The sequence below is a fragment of the Grammomys surdaster genome, unplaced genomic scaffold (genome assembly GCF_004785775.1).
Source record: "Grammomys surdaster isolate TR1022 unplaced genomic scaffold, NIH_TR_1.0 126133, whole genome shotgun sequence".
Lineage (NCBI taxonomy): Eukaryota > Metazoa > Chordata > Mammalia > Rodentia > Muridae > Grammomys > Grammomys surdaster.
Genome location: NW_021620941.1, coordinates 4,530,217 through 4,554,447, shown reverse-complemented (window position 1 = coordinate 4,554,447; position 24,231 = coordinate 4,530,217). Strand labels below are relative to the sequence as shown.

At 52.2% G+C, this 24,231-nt stretch overlaps 2 protein-coding genes across 6 annotated transcripts in view; one reads left to right on the top strand and one right to left on the bottom strand.

Annotated features, from left to right (window-relative positions):
* The window catches only part of Rapgef1 (Rap guanine nucleotide exchange factor 1), a 94,742-nt gene extending 83,748 nt beyond the window's left edge, over positions 1 to 10,994 (top strand). For all 5 annotated transcript variants that reach the window (XM_028756916.1, XM_028756918.1, XM_028756917.1 and 2 more), the window contains 10 exons: positions 1,262 to 1,346; positions 3,429 to 3,521; positions 4,268 to 4,453; positions 4,892 to 4,976; positions 5,114 to 5,208; positions 6,440 to 6,518; positions 6,618 to 6,719; positions 7,163 to 7,260; positions 7,921 to 8,049; positions 8,654 to 10,994. In XM_028756916.1, coding sequence (XP_028612749.1) covers positions 1,262 to 1,346; positions 3,429 to 3,521; positions 4,268 to 4,453; positions 4,892 to 4,976; positions 5,114 to 5,208; positions 6,440 to 6,518; positions 6,618 to 6,719; positions 7,163 to 7,260; positions 7,921 to 8,049; positions 8,654 to 8,804 — 1,103 coding nt within the window. In that variant the 3' untranslated portion in view covers positions 8,805 to 10,994. The remainder of the gene's footprint in view (positions 1 to 1,261; positions 1,347 to 3,428; positions 3,522 to 4,267; positions 4,454 to 4,891; positions 4,977 to 5,113; positions 5,209 to 6,439; positions 6,519 to 6,617; positions 6,720 to 7,162; positions 7,261 to 7,920; positions 8,050 to 8,653) is intronic.
* Positions 10,995 to 15,730: 4,736 nt separating this feature from the next.
* Positions 15,731 to 21,100, bottom strand: Prrt1b (proline rich transmembrane protein 1B). Its single transcript, XM_028757131.1, has 4 exons — positions 21,091 to 21,100; positions 18,088 to 18,530; positions 17,112 to 17,255; positions 15,731 to 16,006 (listed from the first exon to the last, which is right to left on the bottom strand). The coding sequence occupies exons 1-4, from the start codon at positions 21,098 to 21,100 to the stop codon at positions 15,857 to 15,859; spliced, it is 747 nt and encodes a 248-aa protein (XP_028612964.1). The 3' UTR covers positions 15,731 to 15,856.
* Between the last annotated feature and the right edge of the window lie 3,131 nt (positions 21,101 to 24,231).

Below are 24,231 nucleotides of genomic sequence, written 5' to 3'. Positions count from 1 at the left end.
CACACACACACACACACACACACACACACACACACACACACACACACACACAGGCTTTCTCTGTAGCCCTGTCTGTCCTGGAACTCACTCTGTAGACCAGGCTGGCCTCAAACTCAGATCTTTCTGCCTCTGCCTCCCAAGTGCTGGGATTAAAAGTGTGTGCCACTGCTACCTGGCAAGTCTGGCCTACTCTTTGTCTCACACATGGGTCTCTTTACCTTCCCGCCTATGGAGTATGGCTCTAGTGCTTACCAGCACACTGGAACACACCTCTGCAAGGGGCCACTGGGTCCTCGCAGTGCTTACCCCTTCTTCCAGAAGCAGATGCCCTATCTCTGCCCTTTCTAGAAAGTCCCAGCGTAACAGTGAGTTGGTTAGAGTGCAGCTCTGAGGCTGAGCACAGCACAGGGACCAGGCCCCCCAAGCACCCCAAACACAAGAGCACAGTGTGACCACTTGACATGCCACACAGAGTCTTGCTGGGGAGGTATGAGAAAAGGTCACAGGGATGCTGTTCTGCACCTAGCCAGAGAGTGAGCTTTCCGGGTCCAGTGTGGTGCAGCATAGCCATTCCTGAGTTAGCCCACTGTTTCCCATGACATCCTATGCTTACTACCTAAAGCATGAGGGATAACTCACAACAGTAAACAGGGCTCTGGGAGAGGCTTTAGAGAGGCGGGGTCATTAGCTGGAAAGAAGGCGGGGGTGCAGCCTCTAGCTACTGGGATTTTAGGTGTCACTGCTGCCCTTGCCCTTTGTGGGCAGCAAGCCACCACTGAGCCTTGCAGCACATTGCCACTTCAGACTCCCCTTGGGGCTTAGAATGGAATTTCCCCAAACTGTTTAATGACTGGACCCTGTTAGCTAAACATACTGCCTCTAGTTTAACTCCAAGAGCCTGCTGGCAAGTTTGGACTACTATCTGTGCCCACAGCAGTGTGGAGCCATTGAGCCACTGGGCCTTAGGGCAGCATCTGTGCTAATCTGGGGGTGGCATAGTCTGGAGCCAGTGTGCCCGGGCCTCAGCTTCTTACCAGCACAGGAGTCACTGAATAAATGAAGTTTGTTTCCTACAGTGGCCTCAGGCCCTCCCATAGCTAGATTCCCCATCAGTAGTACCCAATGTCTGCAAGATTAAAAGCCTAGGATCCTACCTGGCTCTCCCTGGCCTGGCCCACAGAGAGGACTCAGCATGGTACCTGTGCTGTGAGCCACAACCCATACCCTGAACCCACCAGCATGATGTCTTTGCACTCTGCAGACCTGGTGCTGTACTGTGAAGCCTTCCTGACCACCTACAGGACCTTCATCAGCCCTGAGGAGCTCATCAAGAAGCTGCAGTACCGATATCCTTCCCCGCCTGTGTGACCGTTTGTATTTCCTTTATACCATTTCTGAAGCTTTCACTGAGGCAACTGACTTGCATAGTACTACCAGCGCTCAGACTCTCAGCCCTTCCCGGGTTAGCTGCACCCAGCCTGTTCATGGAGGCAGGCCCCCTTAAGACCCATGATAGCACTTTTACCTTTGTAGTGGGGCCCCAGTTCCCACCTCTACCAGCCATGTCCTGGTGCTAACTCACAAAATGGCTGAGGAAAATGTGAAATGACTTGGAGGGCCTGGAGCAGAGTTCTGTTGCACTGTCGAGGATGGGTGGGACCATTGAGGAATTCTGGAAAGGAAAGACTAAGAAAGGCTGAGGGAAGGAGGTGGATGGCCCTGCCAGGGGCTGCCTGCAGGTTCTAACATTGAGCCCTGAGTGTCCAGCTGGTGGGGACCAGTGGATTTAAGAGTGGAACAGTCTTAAGAGAATTCAGCCAGGCACTATGGCACACATTTGATCCCAGTACTTGGGAGACAGAGGCAGGAGGATCTCTCTTGTTCAAGGCCAGCCTTATCTACAGAGTGAGTTCCAGGATGGCCAGGGCTATACAGAAAAACCTTGTCTTTCGAAACCAAGAGGAGGAAGAAGAGGAGAAAGAGGAGGAGGAGGAGGAGGAAGAGGAAGGAAAAGGGGTGGGAGGCCGGGCAGTGGTGGCACACGCCTTTAATCCCAGCACTTGGGAGCCAGAGGCAGGCAGATTTCTGAGTTCGAGGCCAGCCTGGTCTTGGCCCCTACTGCCTGCCCTGGTCAGATAAGCAGACAGCTCCCCCACCACAGCTAGGCTTTCACCCCAGGATTCACCCTTGGGGATTGTCACTCCCTGCGTTAGTGGACAAAACCCTATGATCTTGGAAGAACCCACTTTTGCTGCCTGTTCCTCTTTCTCTGTCCTTGACCTACCTGGAAACAAGCTACTAGGCCACCTCCCAGCCACATAGCCTGTGACTGCCATCTGCTGGACAGCTGCTATCACTGGGCAGCTCTCCACATTCCTGTGTGCCCTAAACCCTCTAAGGGACTCCTCCACACCTCCTCAGCTCAGTCTGTCCCTGACTAACCATGGTCTGTCAGCACAGTTGTGGACTCTGAGCACCTGTTAGAGCCTGGCCTAACTAAAAGATTGTCAATTACATCCACCAGGAACTTGTCAAACCTGACCTGCATTGACATGTGGATCCCACTTAGCTGTGGGACTGTTATTTTTCTTATATAATGGCACCCTTGAAATGGAGACTGGGCAACTAACCTGTGTGTTCCCACCTCCATCCTCTGCTGCCAGGTCAGTTTCTCAGCCCTAATCCATTTGCCTCAGCCAACAAGGTCATGGAGGGATTTCCTCAAGGCCTGGGGCAGGCTTTGCTGGGGCCCAGGCAGACCATCCATTTGGTGTGGCTCTCCTTGAGTGTCAAATCCCAGGTCAGGGATCACTGGGGCATGAGAAAGGATGTGGGGAGTTGGTGGGAACAGGACAGCAGCAGGAAGCTGTAATCTCTGAAGTAGACCCCAGCTTCAGCAGTCAGAAGTCAGCTGTGAGGGCTGCCATGGGCTAGGGGAACACCTGAGGGTCTGCTGCCCCAAGGAGGATGGACTAGCCTGGCTTTCCAAGGCACAAGTTCCCAGGAACACCCATACCATTGTGGCCATATGGCTGGAGAAATGATCTCCAGATGGAAGCCTATAGAATGTAGAGGGAGGCCTTTTGGGCCTGTTCACTCTCTGGGCCCACAGGGACCTGCTCCCTCCACCTGAGTCCTCAGACCATAACCCTCCGTATGACAGCAGTCAGGTTTAACACACAGACAGCATGGCTGGTGCCAGAGTCAGTCCTGCAGACCAGAAGGCAGCATTCAAGAGCAGCCTCTGAAGCCAGTAGCCCAGACTGGATTGTGGCTTTGCACATTCCCGCTGCACACAGGACAGGCCTTTACTTCCATGAGCACAGCCTCCACCTACAGGTTCCCAGAATCATGTGTGGCTGATTCGGGGTGGGGTAAAATTAGCATTCCATGTAGATCCTGCCTGTGAACCTTAACCCACACTTCACATACGAGAAGTTCTCTCCCTTTGCTGACACATTCAAGAAGCGAGTGAGCAAGAACACATTCTTTGTGCTGGTGCGAGTGGTGGATGAGCTCTGGTGAGTACCTTGCCCCAGGGTCCCAGGAGTGACTGCAAGTGTTCAAGCCTGTGTGCATTGGAGCAGGCCGCTAGCAACCAGAGGGATGCAGGCTTCCTCACCTGGATTAGACAACCATTACATTCCATCCACTGTGGGGGTGGGCTGGTATGTGCCCCAGCACAGACTGCTGCCCACTGGTTCCATTGCTTCATCCCAGCTCTGAGAGTAACAGACCCTATAGACCAAGGTGGGGTGGGCGTTAGGTCTGGAGTTCCTTGTAAGGTGAGTCTCCTCCTTGCCCTGTCTGGGTGGGACTCGTCCTCCTGTGTTATCTTAGGGCTAGTTCACAGTACGACACACTCATAGCAGCATAGTGGGGCCAAGTGGAGGCTGGATGCGTGGAAGAGGCTGCATCTCCAGGACCCCTGCCATCCCATACGTAACTGAGCCTGTTCTGGGTGTGCCACCTCTGAATCCTTGCCTCCCAGTAGCATCTTGCTCTTGAAGGGTGGCTGAATAATGTTAAGATAAGGAATGGAAGAACTGTCATCTCCATCAGTGGAGATGACAGTCTTCTACAGATACCTGCCTGACATCTCATCACTGTGTGTTAGGCCAGGAACTTCCCCAAGGCAGAGTGTGTTGAGTGAGTTGGCGGGCGGGGACCTGTTGCAGAAAGGCCACCCCCAGCACTGTGGAGGCTGTGAGTGGTGTCCTCAACTGGGGCCCTGGCCTGCCTTTTACCAAGTGCCCTTGGCCCTCAGCCTGGTGGAGCTGACTGAGGAGATCCTGAAGCTGCTGATGGAGCTAGTCTTCCGCCTAGTGTGCAGCGGAGAGCTCAGCCTGGCCAGAGTACTCCGGAAGAACATTCTGGACAAAGTGGACCAGAAGAAGCTGCTCAGGTGTGCCCATTCCGACCAGCCTCTGGCAGCCAGGGGTGTTGCAGCCAGGTGAGGAACCAGTATCTCAGCCAGCCGCACACTGGAGGTCAGAGCTAATCCAGCCTTTCCCCACAGTCCTGTGATTAGGTGTCTTAGTACTCATGGCTGGGCCTCTCTCCACGATCTATGTGGAACAAGGAATCCCGTGTTGCCAGAAAAACAAGTGGAGCTGCGAAGACACATGACTGTGCGCTGGGCTTTGGTCAGCTCTGGACTTCCCCAACACTGAAGTTACTTCCTGTACCATCCTGGCTTCCTATAAGCCTGGGAAGTCTCTCGCTCCTGCCTTTGCCCAGCTGGTGGGTGTGTGTCAGGTGGTAGGTGTAAGGAGCAGAGTCAGGAGAGGAAGGAGGCAGTTCCCCTGACTCAGCCCTGTGGCCCAGAAGGTCCCATTGGAGCTACAGCCTGCAGCCCTGTCCCAACCATGCCTCTCATGCTGTGTTCCAGGCCAGGAACCTTGCATGATTTCCACAGCCACGAGATAGCCGAGCAGCTGACACTGCTGGATGCTGAGCTTTTCTATAAGATAGAGGTATGACTAAGGGGCCCTGCCAGGGAGGCAGCTAGCTCTCCGCCTGGAAGCTGCTGCTGGCTGTCCCTATGGAGAGCCCCACACCCAGACCCAGGAGCACCAGAGACTATAGTGCTGTCTGTTCTGTTTCCACACAGATTCCTGAAGTTTTGCTTTGGGCCAAAGAGCAGAATGAAGAGAAGAGCCCCAATCTGACCCAGTTCACAGAGCACTTCAACAACATGTCCTACTGGTGAGATGGAGCCACGGCACTTGCTCGGGTGGTATGGATGGGACAGTCAAGGCTTCATTGGCAGAGAAGTTGAGTGGTCAGTCCTTGGATCTTTCCAGAATTTGTGGGCAGCAGAGAGAAGGCAGAGCTAGTCGAGGTGGCACCATAGCTCTGTAGTGCAGGGAACAGTGCCAGGACTGATTAGTAATGTCTGCCCTGGTTGACTGACTGCAAAGGGGAGGTACCTTTCATTGTTGTTGCTCATTGCCTCTCTCACAGTCCCTGTAAGACATTAGCTCCCTCATTGCTTGACAGAGACCAACTGCTTAGCAAAGGGGTGAATCATTAAGGCTTTGATTTGTCCCTGAATTCTGTTTGTTTGAGGGTGGGGAGATGTCTGTCTCTCTACGTAGCCCTATCTTTGAACTCAGAGATCTGCCTGCCTTTGCCCCACAAGTGCTGGGATTAAAGGTGTGTGCCACCTAGCTTGTGTCTGAATTCTTAAAGCAGAATAGAGGCCAGCCGTGTGTCTATCACCTGGTCACTTTTCCATTTCAAGATTAGACAAGGTGCCTCCACCACCAACTGCACTGACCCTGCCCCACATGCGTGCCATGGCCCTAGGGAAAGGTCTCAGTGCTTCTCTGTGGTTTGCCCTGGGAAGCACTTGCCCCTCAGCAGTAACTACCACTTCAATCTGAGTGTTCTGGCTTCTAGGGCAGACAGGAGCTACTTACCTTTTGGACCCATGGTCTTGACATGTCCCTGACTCAGATGCTCTTTATGGGATAGGAGAGGTGATTAGAGTATAGCACCTCCCCCACTGCACTGGCTTTTGTAAACCACAGGGGACTGAGGCCACCCTGAGGTCAACAAAAGAACGTGAGGGTTGCCTTGAGTTTCAGCCTCAGTTACTGCTAAGGTTCTGAGTTTCCATCCCCCATTAAATGGCATAGTGGTTTCCTACTCCTCTGTCAGCTGGTTTCTGAGCCAGCAGCCAGGCCCCATGATGCCTTACTCTGCTGAAGATGCTTCAGTCCTCAAGCCTCCTCCGCAGAAGGAGACCTGTTCTGGACCCCTGGAATATAGTGTGCACCCTGAGGTCAGGGACCAGGGCTGTGCTTAGGCTTTGGGCTCCTGGTGGGTAAGAACTTGTGACAACTGGCACAGGAGTCACATGTATCATTGACCAGGGCCACTGAGCCTATGGAGGACGGCCAGCTCAGCTGTTGCGTGTGTGCCTTTCCCGCAGGGTCCGGTCCATCATCATGCTGCAGGAGAAGGCGCAGGACCGGGAGAGGCTGCTTCTGAAGTTCATCAAGATCATGAAGGTAGCTGGCTCGACGCCGGGAGCTCTCCCACTCCCTGGGGAGGCTAGAGGCCAGCCCTGTGCCGCCCCTCCCTTCCCTCACCACCACCTCTCCTTACAGCACCTGCGCAAGCTCAACAATTTTAACTCCTACCTGGCCATCCTCTCAGCACTAGACTCGGCCCCTATCCGCAGACTGGAGTGGCAGCGGCAGACCTCAGAGGTGGGTGGTGGGAAGTCTGGGCAGGCTGGAATGGACCTGAGTAAGACTAGACAGGGATCCCCGTCTGGCCACCCACCTCTGTGGGACCAAGACGGCTGCTTCTCCCACTTCAGATTCTGGTGCCTGGTCTCTGCTGTCAGCATCCAAGGGTTTCATGGTTGGTTGTGGGGTTGTCGCCTGTCCTGTGCCTGGGCCTCAGCTTTACCTGTAGAGTCCATTCTTTAGCCCGTTAATCCAAAGTGGCTGCTCTGGGCCCAGCACTGCACTGGGCCTGCTGGGTGGGTCACAGCACACTGAGGGATAGATGAAAGGACAAGCGAGCTCCTGAGAAGGGCCTCTCTGAGGACATGTGCTCATACCACCCACAGAGCATTGCACACAGGGCCCGAGTCTGGCATGTTGTGGGCCTCAGGATGTATCACTAATCCACCCCTATCCTGCAGGGCCTGGCTGAGTACTGCACACTGATTGACAGCTCGTCTTCCTTCCGAGCCTACCGGGCTGCCCTCTCAGAGGTGGAGCCCCCATGTATCCCGTACCTGTGAGTGCTCTCCCTCCCACAGCTATTCAGTCACCATGCCTGACAATGCAGACACCTCGGGTCCCTCTGTCAGTTTTACTGGGCTTTGTTGTTTTCATCTTTTAGTATATATTTTAAGATTGTGTGTGTGTGTGTGTGTGTGTGCCCCATGTGTGTACAGTAGCTCACAGATGTCAGAAGAGAGAATGGGATTTCCTGGAACTGGAGTTAGCAATAGTTATGAGCGGCCATGTGGGTGGTGGGAACCCAACCCAAGTCTTCTGCAAAGGTAGTGAGCACACTCAGCCGCTGAGCCCACTCCTGAATTTAGTCTGTTTGATTGCTCAGTTAACAGTTTGACATCAACAACCACAACCCTGTCTGACCCTGCAGCCAGGTCAGCCTCACAGTGCTCCATAGCCAGGATTTACAAGTCCTCCAGACTTGTCAGTACTGAGCTCATTCTTAAGGGATCCACAGTGGATTCTGACCCAGAGTAGAGAGTAAAGTTTCATGTGGGTTGGAAGAACACCTAAACTGTGCCCTGGCTTGCTCTGAGTTTCAGCAGCTGCTTGTCATGGGCCAGAGTTGTCATCAGGTCCTGGTGGCAAAGCCAACACATTGCTACCTTCTGACTCTGTCCCCAGTACAGCAAACTGCCTTCTGCCTTTGTCCCCTCAGAGGTCTGATCCTGCAAGACCTGACCTTCGTTCACCTAGGAAACCCAGATTATATTGACGGGAAAGTAAACTTCTCCAAGCGGTGGCAACAATTCAACATCCTGGACAGCATGCGGTGCTTCCAGCAGGCGTAAGTGCTATCTTGTTCCAGCCTGGCTCCACTACAGGGAGGGACACAGCCCAGACAGTCGAGAGCCTGCATCTGTGGAATAGAGTTTAGTCCAGAGATTCAGGAGCCTGCATCTGTGCAATGGGATTTAGTCCCTGCTCCCTAGGGTTTTACCAGAACAACATGGGGAAATCCACATAAAGGACTCAACTCCTGGTCTGGTCCCATGGTGGCAGGCAGCTTGTCCTCCAATTACAAGTCAGGAAGCAGGTACTCCCCAGGAAGTACCATAAGAAGGAGGCTGTCAGTCCAGCCTCCCTAGCTCTAGGGCAGAAGGGGCAGGCTTCAACATCACCCCACTCAGGATGGTCTGCATGTACCATGTCCCGGATGGATCTTCTCAGGGAGCCCCTGGGAAGCCAGGCTTCCCATGAGGAGCTGCTGGAGGCCCGAGCTCAGAGGGGGCTGCTCACCCTGTGTTCTGGTACTGAGTGCTGTTGCCCATGTTGGCTTGGGTAGCAGTGACCCTACCAGGCAGATGACTGTGAGGACCACCCTGTGAGAGTTTCTGGCCTGGCTATTATTCAGCTAGCCCTAGACTCACTGACTGCCCCTCTCCCACCAGGCACTATGAAATCAGGAGAAACGACGACATCATAAACTTCTTCAATGACTTCAGCGACCACCTGGCCGAGGAAGCCCTGTGGGAACTCTCTCTGAAGATCAAGCCTAGGAACATAACAAGGCGGAAAACAGACCGCGAAGAGAAGACCTAGGAGCAGGCTGCCTGTGAGAATGCCCAAGCAGCCAGGAGAGGACCTGGACCGTCCCAGCCTCAGAGCCTGTCCACAGCCTGGCTGTGTGGCAGCGCCCGAGTCTGCTGGCCGGTTTCCTGCCTCCTTCCCTATGGCTAAAGCCCCAGGGTTCACAGTGAGCTGGCTGGCAGGCCTCAGGACTGGCATGTGTACTGGTGGCCCCCGGTCTGGTTTTGTTTTCTGTCTTCTGTCAATGCTCCCTCCTGCTCCCTACTGTTCCCTCCAACTGGGGAGCAGAAGAATCCTGAGCAGTAGACCAGGCGAAGGCGGGCTTCCAAGGCTCCCTGGCCTTCTTAAGTGACAGATAAGGAGAGGTCCCAGGACCCTTGGGTAGACTGCCCTCCAGGGTACCTGGAGATAGCCAGGGAAGACATGGCCCAGAGACAGAAGAAGGTGGAAAAGGGCCAGTGCAGGCGTCTTTGGCTGTCCATTTTCTGCTTTTCAGACATGGAGGCTGAGGCATGTCGACCTGGCCCAGAAGGTGTGAGGGTGACAGGCAAGAGCCACAGAGCTGACACTTCTCACAGCACTGGTCCAGCCCCAGCCCCAGCCCACATCACCAGTCCTCTGGGGATCAGGAAAGGAGGCAAAAGGGAGAGTTCATGCTGAGCTGGGGCCAAGGCTGTGCTTGCGAATGGCTCAGAGAGTGAAGATATTTAGTGACCTAGGGAGAGGCAAGCAGCCCTCCATGCTTGCCGTGTGCCTTAAATGCCATCTCCTGTCCCTTCAGACCTACAGGCTTCCCTCCTCCTTTGCCCTACCCCTGGCCACCAGCAGGTTCCTAGTCCTTTTTGCTCCCTGGGAATGTCTATTGTTCCCAAGAAGGCTAAGGAGGCCTAGGATGTGAGGGCTTCCAGAGGCTTCCTGATTCCAGGCAGGTGGCAGAGCCACACCCCTACTGCTGAGGTTGACAATCTGTTCAGGGCTCAGGGCTAGAATCTCCCTGGCCATAGTTCCGTGGCCACCACTGTGGGCTAATCAGCAGGGTGCAGGTCAGAATCCAGAGGTGCTGCTGGCCCTGCACCATACCTCCAGTTCAGTTTTGCATGGACAAGCAGCCTTTCCTTCTGGTCAAACGGATACCAGGTTCTGGATACCAGGTTCTCTGCTTCCTCAGCTGCCGTCAGAACAGAAGAAAGGACAGTGGCAGCTGCTGTCACTCTGAGCCCTCCTGGGTTGTTTTTTTTTTTTTTAGCAGCTTTTATCAAATAAGAACTACGGGCCCCTCTTCTGTTTACTTGTGCTGTAAATAGAGAGGGGACATCTGTAAACAACCCTTTGGCCAGTGCCCACTGGCAGCAGCCGGTACTGGATTCTTTAAGGAGCGTGGGTGGAGTCAGGCTTGTGAGCAACCGTGTGGGTCTTTGGTTTGTTCCTCTCTTACAGGTCCTTTCATTTCAGTCTTTGCTCCCAGTCCCTGTCCTTCACCAGCTCCAAGTGCTACTGTGTACAATTGGGGAACACTGCACACGGGGTCCTTCCTCCCTATGCTTTACAGGCCCCTGCAGCCTCCCTCTGTAGCACAGGCCGACCTGAGTCCTAGCCTACTGGTGCTGCAGCCAGCAGAGCAGGTCTGTGGTCTGTGTCTACTGGTTCCCAAGCCTGAGCTGGGCAGAAACGAGAGCTCACCTTCCAGACCCAGAAAAGCCAGGCCCTCCTATGATCCTGAGAGCCTTAGGCAGACTAGGCCAAGGGCCAGGCCAGCTCTGGAGTTTCCGTGTGGGTTTGTTGAGGTGCAATGTATGGGTTTAACTTATTAGCCAGCAGGTTTCCCCAATCACCTGCCTCTGGCTGCAGCTGAGCCCAGTGTTCACGCAGCCCAGCTTCCACATGTCTGTTTCTTAGGGGTGGGGCCTGGGAGAGCTGGTAAGATTGGTCTTTGTAGACATACTAAGCAGTATGGACAGTTTGGTTCCCAGCAGAGGCCAGCCATTACCTGTGGGTATGGTCTGACCAAGGCTAGGGCAAGCAAACACCACATCTGGCTGATCCTTAAGCCGAGATGCCTGCTCCATGCCTCCCAGTGTGGCACTGTAATATAAACCCCCCCCCCCCACTAACCTGTCTGACAGTGCATCTTCCTACAGACAGAACAAGTGCGCAACTTTTATATGAAAGAAAAATAAACAGACAAAAGCCCATCTGATGCCATGTCTGTGTCTAGACCTTCTGTATCAGGCTGCGCTGGGCCAGTCCCTGCTGTGTGTGATCTAGGTGAAGGGGAGGGGCAGGGTGGAGCCTGAGGGCTCTGGTAGGATTGGGAACCCATTGCTCCTGACTCCTGCAAGTGTTCTCTTATGGCCACGTACAGATTCACACAGGAAAAAATAGAAATGAGTGTGCGAGCACCATGCACACATGCACACCCTGCTGTGAGACAGGCATCCAGGATAGGATTAAAGCACCAGACTTTAAAACTTCTGCCTTCACCATGCTTCTGAGGGTCGTTCACTCCTGTGTCTTTTATGAATACAAGTGCTGAAGAAGACCAAGTGGTTTTCAGAGCCATGGAATGTCCTCAGACCCTGGGAATGAAGTACCACACCCAGGAAGACAGCTCACAGCCAGCACCTGACTCTAGAGACATGAAGTCAGAGGGCTGGAGAAACGGCTCAGCAGTTCAGAGCACTGGCTGCTCTTGCAGAAGACCTGGGTTCAATTCCCAGCACCTACGATTTTTAACTCCAGTTCCAGGGGATCCAGTGCCCTCTTCTGACCTCTCAGCACTAGGCATACAAGTAGTGCACATGCATGAAGTCAAAGCACTCCTACACAAAATCTTAAAATATGAAGTCTGAGTCAGACTTGGTGGCTCACACCTTTAATGCCAGCACTTGGGAGGCAGAAACAGGTAGATCTCTGTGACCAACCTAGGGTGCTGGGGACATAGTGAGACCTTGTCTCAAAAAAAAAAAAAAAAGGATTGAAGTCAGTATAGTTACCATAGCAATAGAACTCATCTTACAACTTCTCAGTTGATACATGAAAACCACTTCCAAAATTTGATGTCTGTATTGTTTTTGGTAGTACTTAAAAAACTTGGACAGCAGCACTTGATTAGGTTTTTTTTAAGTCCTTTTTACAAAACTGAAAACTTGAAAACCTTCCTTCTGAGATCAAAAGGCAGTTCAGCATCCACACTTCTGCAGTGTTGCAGTGCGTGCAGTTTTAGCCAGTGCAGCAAAGCAGGACACACACAATAAACACTGAAAAGGAAGACAGCAAAATGTATGGATTACAGCATCATGTGACCATGAACTTCAGCCGATATGTCAAACTACATGAGTTTTAAAGGGAGACAACAGAAAGGACTTTAGCTCTAATAGCACCGAAGAGAGAGGGGATGCTGATGGATTTGCTAGATTCCACACAGGAAACCAGCAAGCCCTCAGAGGCTTTAAAAAGCCCAGATGTAAGGGCTGAGCATGTAGCTCAGTGGTAAAGTACTTGCCTAACGTGTGGGGTCCTAGGTTCAATCCCCAGCACATGCAAACAAACAAAAAAACTATAAAATGTCTCATTTTATGAGCTAGTATTGTAAAGATGTCAGTTGCCAGATATACTGGTGCACTGGGAGCCTCAGCTACACACGGAGACTCCCAGAGTAGTCATCTGACCTCAGCTAATCGTTGGTGTAAAGCAATTACTGTTGAAATTGCAGCAGTGTGTGTGTGTGTGTGTGCATGCACGTGTCTGTGTAGGTGCAGGGGTGTGTATGTGTGTGTGCATGTGGAGGCCAGATGCTAACATCATATGTCAACTTCAATTCTCTACTTTTGGTTTATTTAGGATTTACTTTTGCCCACACTTTTTTTTTTTTTTTCGGTTTTTCGAGACAGGGTTTCTCTGTGTAGCCTTGGCTGTCCTGGAACTCGCTCTGTAGTAGACCAGGGTTGCCTTGAACTCAGAAATAGAGATCCGCCTGCTTCTGCTTCCCAAGTGCTGGGATTTTAGGTGAGCGTCATCACTTCCTGGCTTCTGTCACTATTAGGACCAGTATTTTTTTTATTGGTTATTTTATTTATTTACATTTCAAATGTTGTCCCCCTTTCCAGCTTCCCTTCTGCAAACCCCCATCCCATCCCCCCTCCTCCTCCTGTCTCTATGAGGGTGCTCCCCCCCCCACCCACTCCTGCCTCACTGCCCTAGTATCCCCCTATGGACATCAAGCCTCTGCAGGACCAGGGGCCTTTCTCCCGTTGATGCCAGATAAGGCAGTCTTCTGCTACATGTGCAGCCAGAGCCATGGATGGGCTCCTCTATGTGTATTCTTTGGTGTTTAATCCCTGGGAGCTGAGGGGAGGGGTTAGTTGATATTGTTATTTTTCCTATGAGGTTGCAATCCCCTTCAGCTCCTTCAGTCCTTCCTCTAACTCTTCCATCGGGGTCCCTGTGCTCAGTCCAGTGGTTGTCTGCAAGCATCCACATCTGTATTGGTCAGGCTTTGGCAGAGCCTCTCAGAGGACAGTTATATCAGGCTCCTGTCAGCAAGCACTTCCTGGGATCAGCAATAGTGTCTAGGTTTGGTGTCTCCAGATGGGATAGATCCCTAAGTGGGGCAGTCTCTGGATGGTCTTTCCTTCATCTCTGTTCCATCTTTGTCCCTGCATTTCCTGTTGAGACTGGATATGTTCTCTCCTGGGGGTCAAGCTGTCTCTGGGTATGATTGGGGTGTGGAGGGCTGTATAGCACAGGGTCTGCTCCCGGGCACAGATGCAAAACAGAAGCTCAATTAAAAACATTAATTCAGCTTTTCCTAACATGTATCTAAGATTGCCTGAGCTCCCCTCACAGCAGCCAGCAGCAATGCTGAGAGCACATCACACCGAGCCATTCAAGCCTGCTCAGCTCTGGGAGCAGAAGTTTTATTTTCAACTTATAAGTAGTTACAGTTAATTTTCATACATGTGTTTTGTATCCAGTCACTTTACTAAGTTGCTTTCTGATTTTTGTGTTTATTCATTTGTTTTTGTTTTTCATGGCATTCTAGCTGCAAAATCATCCCTTCCTTTAACACATTTTATTAATTTTGTGTGTGTGTGTGTGTGTGTGTGTGTGTGTATGGGCAGGCATGCACATGCTTCGACGTTCCTGTGGCACTCAGGGGACAACTTTGAGGAGCTGGCATTCTCCTTCCACCATGCAGGTTCTAGAGGTTTATCAGACTTGGTGGCAAATGCCTTTACCTGATGAGCAATCCCCCCTTTATCTGGTGACTATTCACACACATTGCAGAGCCGTCCCTGACTTGAGCTGTTGACTGTTCATTGTGAACAGCATTGCCTTCTCTGCCTCTCACACCCCAGACCCTACTTCTTGTTTTTCATATCAACTGCAACTTCACAAAAGCATCAAGTGGCAGACACTGCAGCTTTCATGGTGAGATCTTCTTGACAGTATTAGTAATCTCCAGCCAAGGTGTCCTGAAGCCCAGAGCCCAGAGGGGGCAAGAAGCTCATTAATCACCAATAATCACGCAGAGCTTCAAGCGGCCACCACCAGACCCACAGCAGTTCAACACAATTCCCCAGGTGACTCACACATCTTCAAAGGGGTGACTTATTGGTGTGTGACAAGGTTTCTCTGTGTAGCACTGGCTGTCCTGGAACTAGCTCTTTAGACCAGACTGGCCTCAAACTCACAGAGATCTGATTGCCTCTGCCTCCAGAGTGCTGGAATTAAAGGTGTGTGCAATCACTGCCCAGCTCACAGAAATGTATTTAAAAGGCGTGTGAGAGCGGTGTGGTTGGCTGACAGGCACTATGAGGTACTTTTGAGGCATCTGCTAGGCCCCAAAGGTCAAGTTCCAGAACAGTCCTGGGTTCTGCTGATGTCCTTATTCCATCTCTGCCCCTAAACAAGGCTCTAGGGGTGCCTCTAGGGACCCAGGGGCTATGGCTGCGGGTAGCAGGGCCTGAAGGGAAGGCCAGCCTGCATGGGAGCTGTCTGCTTTACAGTCCTACCTAGTGCCCTTCTCACAGATAGGACTCTTGTGACAACCATCTGTCCGACAGCCAACTGGACTTGACCCCAGGGCATATGAAAACAGCATGATCTGTTCTGTAGGTGTCTCATACTGTCTGGGGTGGCCTGGCCTGAGAGCACTCCACAGAACAATTTTCCCTAACTGGAGACTCAGCTATCCTCTTTGTTTATTTATTTTTTAGACAGTCTCATATAGCCCTGACTTGCCTTCAGCTTCAGTGTAGCCAAGGGTGACCTTGAACTTCTGTTCCTTGTGCTAAAGGTTTAGGAGTACAGGTGTGCTCCACCACACACACACACAGACACGTCTGTAATGCTGGGAATAGAGCACAGCCGTTGTGGTCAGCCGGCACATCCACAACCCCTCAGCTCACCTATTTGCAGTCACCATGACTGCAAAAAAAGACAGAATGAGCAGGAAGCTAGGGTAGGGAGAGACAGAAGCCAAAAACCTGGTGGCCAACAGAGTGGTAAAGAGAAGAGACATTTGTAAAAAAGTGGATCTTGGGAAATGAGGCGTCCTGTGTACGTGGAGCTCAAGTGTGAACACCAGACCGCTCACTTGGAGAAGAGTAGGCAACAGACCTGAAACTCAGCTGCACACAGATGGAAGGCAGAAAGCTGTGTCCTGAAGTAGTGACAGGAAATTCTGCCATTTTTTGCTGACGGACACAGTAGTCGTGGCCTCTCCCAGCAAGGTCAAGGATGTGAGGCCAGGTGGGAACTCCCAGGGAGAGTGCATACTGACTGCAGCCAGATCCGGAGCTGGGCTGGAGGTAGCTATGTCCTTCCACGGGTTCTGAAGACAGTAAGTGCACAGAAGTAGTCTTCTGTGTTCTCCAGGAGTAAAGGTGAAGGCAGACATCCCAGGAAGACTTCCAGGCTGTGTGAGCCTATGTCCTACCAAGGCCTCCTGGATAGGGCTTCTGAGCCCACCTCCCCTTAGCCCTGTGTGAGCAATAGTTGGTTACTACAGTGGGGACCAGGGTTCACAGAAAGGGCACAGCCTTGCCTGCAAATCCAGGGCCTTAGGGAAGATAGAGGGCCACCACCACATAGATGACCCAGCTGGTAGACACGAAGACTCCGAAGAGCAGGCTGAAGAGCACAAGTGAGCGGGCCTTCCGTGAGGCTTCCTCTGCCTGGGCCAGGTCACCCCGGCTCAGAGCTGCTCGAGTCTGAAATGAGATGGGCCAGGGTGGGATGTGCCAACAGTGATCCCCCTCACCCACCCCAAACCCCACCAGCACACCTAAAAGGTTAGGCCCAGGCCACAGGCCAGAAGCTGACATTCTGAGAATGTTGGGAACCAGGCCCACAGCTTCTAGAGGTGCAGGGGTAATGGCAGAGGTCCCTCCTGCATGAAGAATCCTCTCAAGCTCCTCTCACGCCACCTGCAGCAGCACTCAAATCTCATTGCACGCCACTGTGCTCAGGATGAAAGCTGGGCCAACTTAATGACCTACCTGGGCCACGCAGCTGATGGTAAAGCCAAAATCCACCGTCCTACCTCTGAGCTGCTGTGTCTCTAAGTTCTGACTAGTGATGACCTGGGCCTGAAACCTCCTGCTACTTCCTAGCAAGGTCAGGGTGTTACTTGTAAGCACACACACACACACACACACACACACACACAGGCTTGCCTTCTGTCAGTCAGAATGTCATGGTACCTTCATCAATGAGTCCAATGGGCCTAACCCAGTGCCAGGTGTATGGATTCCAGGAGGGCATCTGGGAGAAGACGGGAGGAGGGGAGCTAGTGAGGTAGAGGGTGGATGGAGATGGACAGTTATGCAAATGAGTGAATGAACAGGGAGAGGGCAGATGAATTAAATGATGGGTGGGTGAAAAGTGTGTAGCTGAACTGATGGAGTGATGTGTCTTAGTGGGAAGGAGGGTGGAGAGATGGATTGAGAGACGAATACATGCATGATAGCAAGATAGTCATGGGCAGTCAGATGATCACAAGATAGAGGGGCAGTGGAGGCAGCCAGAAGGATATGTAGACTAAAGGGTGCTGAAACACCCCGCCACAGGGATGGGCAACACCTTGGGCCTCATCCATCACTTACACTTTTTGTTTTTGTTTTAGAAATTGCCATAACAGATCCTGAGTAGTGAGGTCACAGGAGAGAAAGAGAAGGAAAACAGACAAGAAAGGCCAGGCTCCAGCAAGGCTCATCGCTGGCTTCTACCTGGCTGCTGGCTGCTGGGTGGGACCCCTACAAGTCCTCACAGACTCAGAGGTTGTTTCTTATGGTTGTGTCCCTCTGGGTCACCTACCTCGTGGGAGTAGACAATGGCAATCAGCCCCGTGAGCAGGCAACAGAACAAGGTCACCAGCACTGACTCCATCATGAAGTCCTTGGGCAGAGGCCTGTGCTCCACTTGCACGGGAGCAGGCCCGCCAGCCACAGGGCTGCCATACTGTGGGGTAGAACCACTTAACATGAAGAACCAGGGGAAGTCACGCTGACCCACTCTCCCTCCGCACACTCACCCTCGTCTCTGCCCTGCACACAATCTAGCCCAGAGCTGGCTACCAGATATCTGGCAGGGAGCATGAAGGCCTGGAGTCTCCACCCATGGCCCCCTGCTTCCACTTTATCAGCAGGGTCTCTCTACAAGTCTCTATCAGTAGACTTGGTTGGACTGAAACTTCAGAGATTTGCCAGCCTCTGGGAGGCCTCTGCTAGGGTTAAAGGCCTCTAGTTGGCCCACCTAGTCCTAGCACTTCAGCGTTGTCGGAAACAGGATCAGACGTTCTTGACTACATAGTGAGTTCCAGGCCAGCTACATGAGACCTTGTATTTAATTTTTTCCTTTTTTCTTTTTTCTTCTTTTTTTCTTTTTTCTTTTTTGGATTTTTCGAGACAGGGTTTCTCTGTGTAGCCCTGGCTATCCTGGAACTCACTCTGTAGACCAGGCTGGCCTCGAACTCAGAAATCCGCCTGCCTCTGCCTCCCAAGTGCTGGGATTAAAGGCGTGCACCACCACTGCCCGGCTAAATTTTTTTCTAAATTATTTTTTTTTTTCAATCAGGCTACCGCCTCACGTCCACCCCATTGGGGCCTTTGCCACTGATGTCACCTTTCTTACTCCTCCTACCACCAAACAAATCCCATCCTTCCAGAACAGCTGACTTGGCCACCCCGCAGCCTGTGCTGTGCCCAGTATCCTTCCTAGACAGCTCCTATTGGTCCTTGGGAACTCTGTTCCTTGTCTTCTCGTGCGGGCATGCCATGGGCGTTTTGCTCACCGTGGGGAAAGGGAAGGAGGCTCCGCCGGCGGGTGGGAAGAGTGGGCCAGGGGGTGGCGGATAGAGGGCGGCGGGCCCCGGCGCGGGCTGGAACAGCACGGGCACCTGAGGGAAGGGCGGATAGAGCAGCGCCACTGCCTTAGGGTCTGGCGGCGCGTAGGGTGGAGGCTCGCCCACGAAGCCGATGGGCGGCACAGTACCGCCAGTGGCCTTGGGCCCGGACCCCGCCTCACTGGACGCAGACGCTGGTTCTGGGTCCCCCCGGGCCGGCTCGCTGCCTTCTGCGGCCTCGGCCTGGTCCTCCTCCGGCCCCGTGTCTTCTTCCAGCAACTGCGGGCGGCGCGGGAGCTGCGGGAGCGATGGCTGCGCGGTGCTGCGCTGGTCCTCGGCGCCTGGGGGGTCCTCCCGGCCTGCGGGGCTGTCGCCCCCCTTGGCGTCGGGACCTGAGGAGAAAAGCAGAGCTGGGAGTCAGAGCCGGCGAGACGAATTTGTTGGTGCTGTGCCTGCTGCGCAATCATGAAAACATGAGTTCAATCCCCAGAACCTACAAAAAAATCGTAGCAGAAGTTTGGCATCCCAGTGGTGGAGACAGGCGGGTCCCCAGGGTTCACTGGCCAGCCACCTTAACCTAATGATCTAACAGCCATTACGAGACTCAAAAAACACAGTAGGCAGCTCCAGAAGATAATTCCTGAAGCTGATCTATGGCCTCCCCTCTCGGAAAGAAAATAAAGGACAAAAAAAAAGTTCACAGTGGAAAAGTTTATGCTGTGTGCTTTACCCACACTTTTTTAAAAATGTATTTTATGTGCATGAATCCTGCACATCATATGCATGCAGTGCCTATGGTGGCCAGAAGAGGGCGATAGCTCCTGTGGAGCTGGAGTTACAGACGGTTGTGAGCCGCCATGTACATGTTGAGAATTGAACCCAGGTCCTTTGCAAGAGCAGCAAGTACACTTATCCCCTGATCCATCACTCCAGCCCTGGCTACCCTTTTAAAAGAACTTGCCTCTCCAGCTGATTATACAAAAGTCACCTGAGTCACTGAAAGTGAGAACTGGAGATAGATTGCTCACCTGAGCCCCAGCCCTGGCCACAGGAGGGATGTGGGGCAGAACTGGGGTAAAGCTGCTAAGCATGGGTCCGGTCTGGACTGCTGAGCTTAGGATAAAGGGAAGGGCTTGCAGGAAGAACAGAGGGGAGATTCTGGACTCCATGAGCACTACACGTGAGCTGGGCCATCATCTGATCCCTTTGCCCTCGACTGTCTCTGGTCCTGGAGGAACCCAAGTCCTGAACAATTGGGGATGCTTTGAGGCTCTAGACTTAATCCCCCCAAGTACTGGATGCAGCCCTGAGTAGCAGGTGCAGGGGACAGACGCACACTAACACAGGAGGCAGAGAAAGGAGCTAACCATGGGGAAGCAATACAGAGGTGAATCAGCCTGGAGCCAGAGCCAACCAGGCTGAGTAAGGTGGACATCACCCCAGCCAGGGAATTACAACAGGGCTGAGAAACAACATTAACAGCCTGGCCCCCAGGGCACAGCCCTGAATAATCTGCAGTGTGAAAACTTAGGACTGTGTGAGCGCTCTTCAAGAGAAAAGTCCAACAAGCCCTGAAAGCCCAGCACTCTGGAAACTGAGGCAGAAGGATTACTGCAAGTTCAAGACCAGCCCAGGCTGCAGCTTGAGAAAGCAAGAAGAAAGGCCAGCTGGATGGCTCAGCACAGTAAAAGAGCTTGCTGCTGGGTCTTAGGACCTGAGTTCAATCCCCAGGACCCACACGGTAGAAGGAGAGAAAAGACCCCTGCAAGTTGTCATCTGACCTCCACTGTGCACAACAACATTCCAGTGATTGCACGAGAACACCTGTACACGCTCATGCACATGTGCACACGTGTGAGCACACACACACATCACCGGCATATTGAAGTGCCTCTCCTCTCTTGTGGGGAAATCCATCCACCACCACTGCCTTTACATATAGACAGACCACACTGTATAGATAACGCTCGCTGTGTTACAAAAGTGGCAAGCAGGTGGCCAGGCCCTGGGCTCAGGGATTAAGGGGCCCCCTTACTTAGACCAGAGAACCAGGGTCCAGATAGCACTTCGATGACTTAGAACCACTAGGGAAGGAGCCTATCCTTCCAGAATGCTGTTATGGAAATGCCAGGTCCCTGCTCCAGTTACCATAGCAAAAACCGCAGTGTCCCTGCATCCTGCCTGCGCAAATACCGGGCCTGATGGCACCGAGATAGGGGCCGGGGAGTAAATAAATCCTCTGGCTACGCCGGGCTCTGTGGCCTCGGGTTCTCGAGTTCTTGACACCCGAGCCTGAGGCGATAGTCCAGGTGAGACAGGGAAGGACAGGGGCTTGGGGTGTTCTAGAAGGGGGTGAGGCAGAAGGGAGCTCTACTAGTCACCCCAGGATCCTCTGCAGCGGGTACGGGGAATGTGAGGGGCACCCAGGGCATCCGATCGCTACTCTGCACAGGTCCTGGATCCTTAAGACTGGGAGTCTCTACAGACATGGTTTTGCCCCATTACCCACACCCACCCCCGGGGTCCGCTGTCGGATGTGTGACTTTAATGGAGCATCTGCGCCAACCCACCCAGCCTGCAATCTCTGATCTAGGCTGCGACGTCTTTCCCAACCTCTGCTTGCCCTGAGGAACCTCAGCCTGGTCCCGCGGGTGAAGGCAGTGGGGATGGTTAACAAAGCCAACAAACACTGGACACAGCAAGGAGATTCCGGGAGGGAAAAGCAGAGCCACCTGCTGCTGCCAGGACACCTGTTGTCTACCTGGAGCCTGTCCTTCCTAGATGTCCCGCAGCGATGCAAGAAACAGAGGGAGATCCTGAGCTATCCCCCGGAGCCTCTTGGTGCTCCCGGGCTCTGGGTGCGAGTGCCCCCCACCCCCGGCCCCAGTATTGCCTAGCTCTTGTCTGTAACCGTCAGTCTCTGCTGTGTTCCCTGTACCCTGCGCCCCTCACCTGCCTCCATGGCCTGGTCAGCGTGGGTGTGCGCGGGCTATGCTGCTCAGGAACTGGAGCCTGGGTCCGCCCCAAGTCGATAGACGGCGCCGGCTCGGATTTCCTTGTGGCCGCCGTGCGGCAAGTTAATAATTGGCCGCCTTGTTTGTCCACGGCTGAGTCAACACGTCGCTCTCTCGCGCCCTGGCGCTCGCATCCACCCTGCGTTCTCCTGGCTTGGGATAGTTAGAACTGCAGCGGACCCTGAGAGCAGGGTTCCTCTGTGGAGCCTTGATCGATCCCTTTGTGGAGTTGCCCATCCAGTGTTAAGGAGGTGAGCCATCAAGAGACTGGAACAGACAGGAAGCAAGGGCAATTCCCACGGGGCAAGGGTAGAGCCAGGAGCGAGAACACAGGGAGAGGTGGAGACCTGGCCTACCTGGGAAGAGAAGCAGGATGTACCTGTATCCAAAGGCAGGATAGTGTAGCTAGGTGTTTTGTTTGTTTGTTTGTTTTTGTTTTTGTTTTGTTTTTTATCAGCTTCTCACCCCCTGCCTCAGAGAAGCCAGGAGTGTAGAGTTGCGATTTAGAATACGCCCCGCCCCATACGCCCCCGCCACTGAGGTACCCCAGGCCAAATAATCTACCTAAAAATACCACACTCACCAAGCAGGTATGCTTGACCACCTTTTATATATTCACAGCTGAGCTCCCAGACAAGGAGAAGATGCCTAGGAATTGAACTGAGGGTAAGGAGGGGTTAACTGGGGAGGAGGGACCAACGAACCAGCCTTGGCCAGGGCTGAGTTTCAAATTGGCTTTCACCAGGCCTTGAAGCTTGGGTCAATGAGACAGAGATGGGGGGTGAGGAGAGGTGGTTTACAGAGTTTTACAAAGTAGACTGCTTTGACTCGGTAGAGCCTCTGGATAGGGGAATGAACTCTTCCCACCAGCTGAGTACGTGGTTCAAGTTTAGCTCATCCATGTGATCCGGAAGCCCATAAACTAACAGCACTTATTAAAAATGAAAGGGATGGGGCCGGGTGGTGGTGGCGCACATCTTTAATCCCAGCACTTGGGAGGCAGAGGCAGGCAGATTTCTGAGTTCGAGGCTAGCCTGGTCTACAGAGTGAATTCCAGGACAGCCAGGACTATACAGAGAAACCCTGTCTGGAAAAACAAAAAACAAAAAACAAAAAAAAAACAAAACAAAAAACAAAAAAAAGAAAAAAAGAAAAGAAAAAAGAAAGGGATGGGCTGGAGAGATGGCTCAGAGGTTAAGAGAGCTTGCTGCACTTACAGAGGACCTTGAGTTTGGTTCCCAGAGGGCAGCTCACAATGCAGTTCTGGGGATCTGGTGCCCTCTTTTGTCCTCTAAAGACACTGCACTCACTTGCCCATACACAACTACAAAGTCTTAAGTTACTTTTCTATTGCTATGAAGAGACACCATGACAGAAGCAACTTCTAAAAAAAACTATTGGTCTGAGGTTTACAGGAAAGAGAGACCACCAGAACTGCAAGAAGACCAAAGAATGAAACTTTAATAAGGTACAAACTGCAAGGCTGTCTCTGAGAAGAGGGAGAGTAGCCCCCACAAAAGGGAGTTTAGCTTTTTATAGGATGCTTTATGTTGACCTGGAGATCATTAAGGGGAAAGAGGATTGCTGCAAGCAAAGAAACTGCCATAAACATTAGATTTTACCAGGGGACCTCTGGTCATTAAGATAACAGCATGTGTTCTAGGCAGTGGTGGCACACACCTTTAACCCCAGCCCTTCAAAGGCAAGTGGATCTCTGTACTACCAGCCCTGGTGATGAATTCTCACCTAAGACACTGAATCTGGTTAAGCAACCCCACAGGAGACTGCAGTGGAACCTTCCAGCACCCAGAACCACAGGCTGTTGCACTACACCATCAAGTTTTGGAGTGATGTGTTTCTAACAGTAGACAACTAGACCCCACATCTGGAGTTCTGCAACTGAGCAAAAGCATACAAAAGGCACTGGGAAAAAGATTGTGGGTTAAGCTGAAGAGATGGCTCAGGAGGAGCCGGCATGGTTAGGAGCATGTACTCGCATAGGCCTGGAGCTCAGTTTCCAGCACCCACATCAGCCATTCATTAACTGCCTGTATCTCCACTTCCCAGGGATCTGTCCCCCACTTCTGGCTTCAACAAGCCCCTGGACATACATGCACATGTGAGCACATATACATACACCTCTTCCCCTTCCTGAGGAAACATCAACCAAACACGCAGCAGCTAAGAGGGAGGAAGTCACGGTGAAAAGTCTGGGGACAGTGGCACTGTGGGCGTGGAGGAGGAGCTAGAATGAGCAGCAGATCCAGCACACAGCACACAGCCCAGGAAGCATATAGACCAGAAGACCCAAGCGCATCATACAGGAGCAGCACCATGTCCACCAGCAATCGATGGAAGATCAACTACAGGACTACAGAAGGCAGGCCAAACTTTGCCTTTTATTTTTATTCATATTATATTATATTATATTATATTATATTATATTATATTATATTATATTATATTATATTAATTATATTGTTTTTCAGGGCAGAATTTCTCTGTGTAGCCCCAGCTATCCTAGAACTCACTCTGTAGACCAGGCTGAACTCAAACTCAGAGATCCACCTGCCTCTGCCTCCCGAGTGCTAGAACTAAAGGCATGTGCCACCATCTCCCGGCTAACCTAGCTTTCTTTTTTTTTTAAGATTTATTTATTTATTTTATGCATGAGTACATTGTAGTTGTCTTCAGACACACCAGAAGAAGGCATCAAATCACATTACAGATGGCTGTGAGCCACCATGTGTTGCTGGAAACTGAACTCAGGACCTCTGGAAGAGCAGTCAGTGCTCTTAACCACTGAGCTATCTCTCCAGCCCTAGTTATGATTTTTTAAAGGTTTTTTTTTAATTTATGTGTATGTGAATGTGCTTGCACTTGTGAGTGCAATTGTCTGAAGAGGTCCAAAGAGGGCATCATCTCTGTAGATCACAGGCAGCTGTGAACACCACCTAAATGTGGGTGCTAGGACCTGGCCATTAACCCTCTGCAAGAGCAGCTGAGTTCTTAACTCATCTCTCCAGCTCCCATCTCTCTCTCTCTCTCTCTCTCTCTCTCTCTCTCTCTCTCTCTCTCT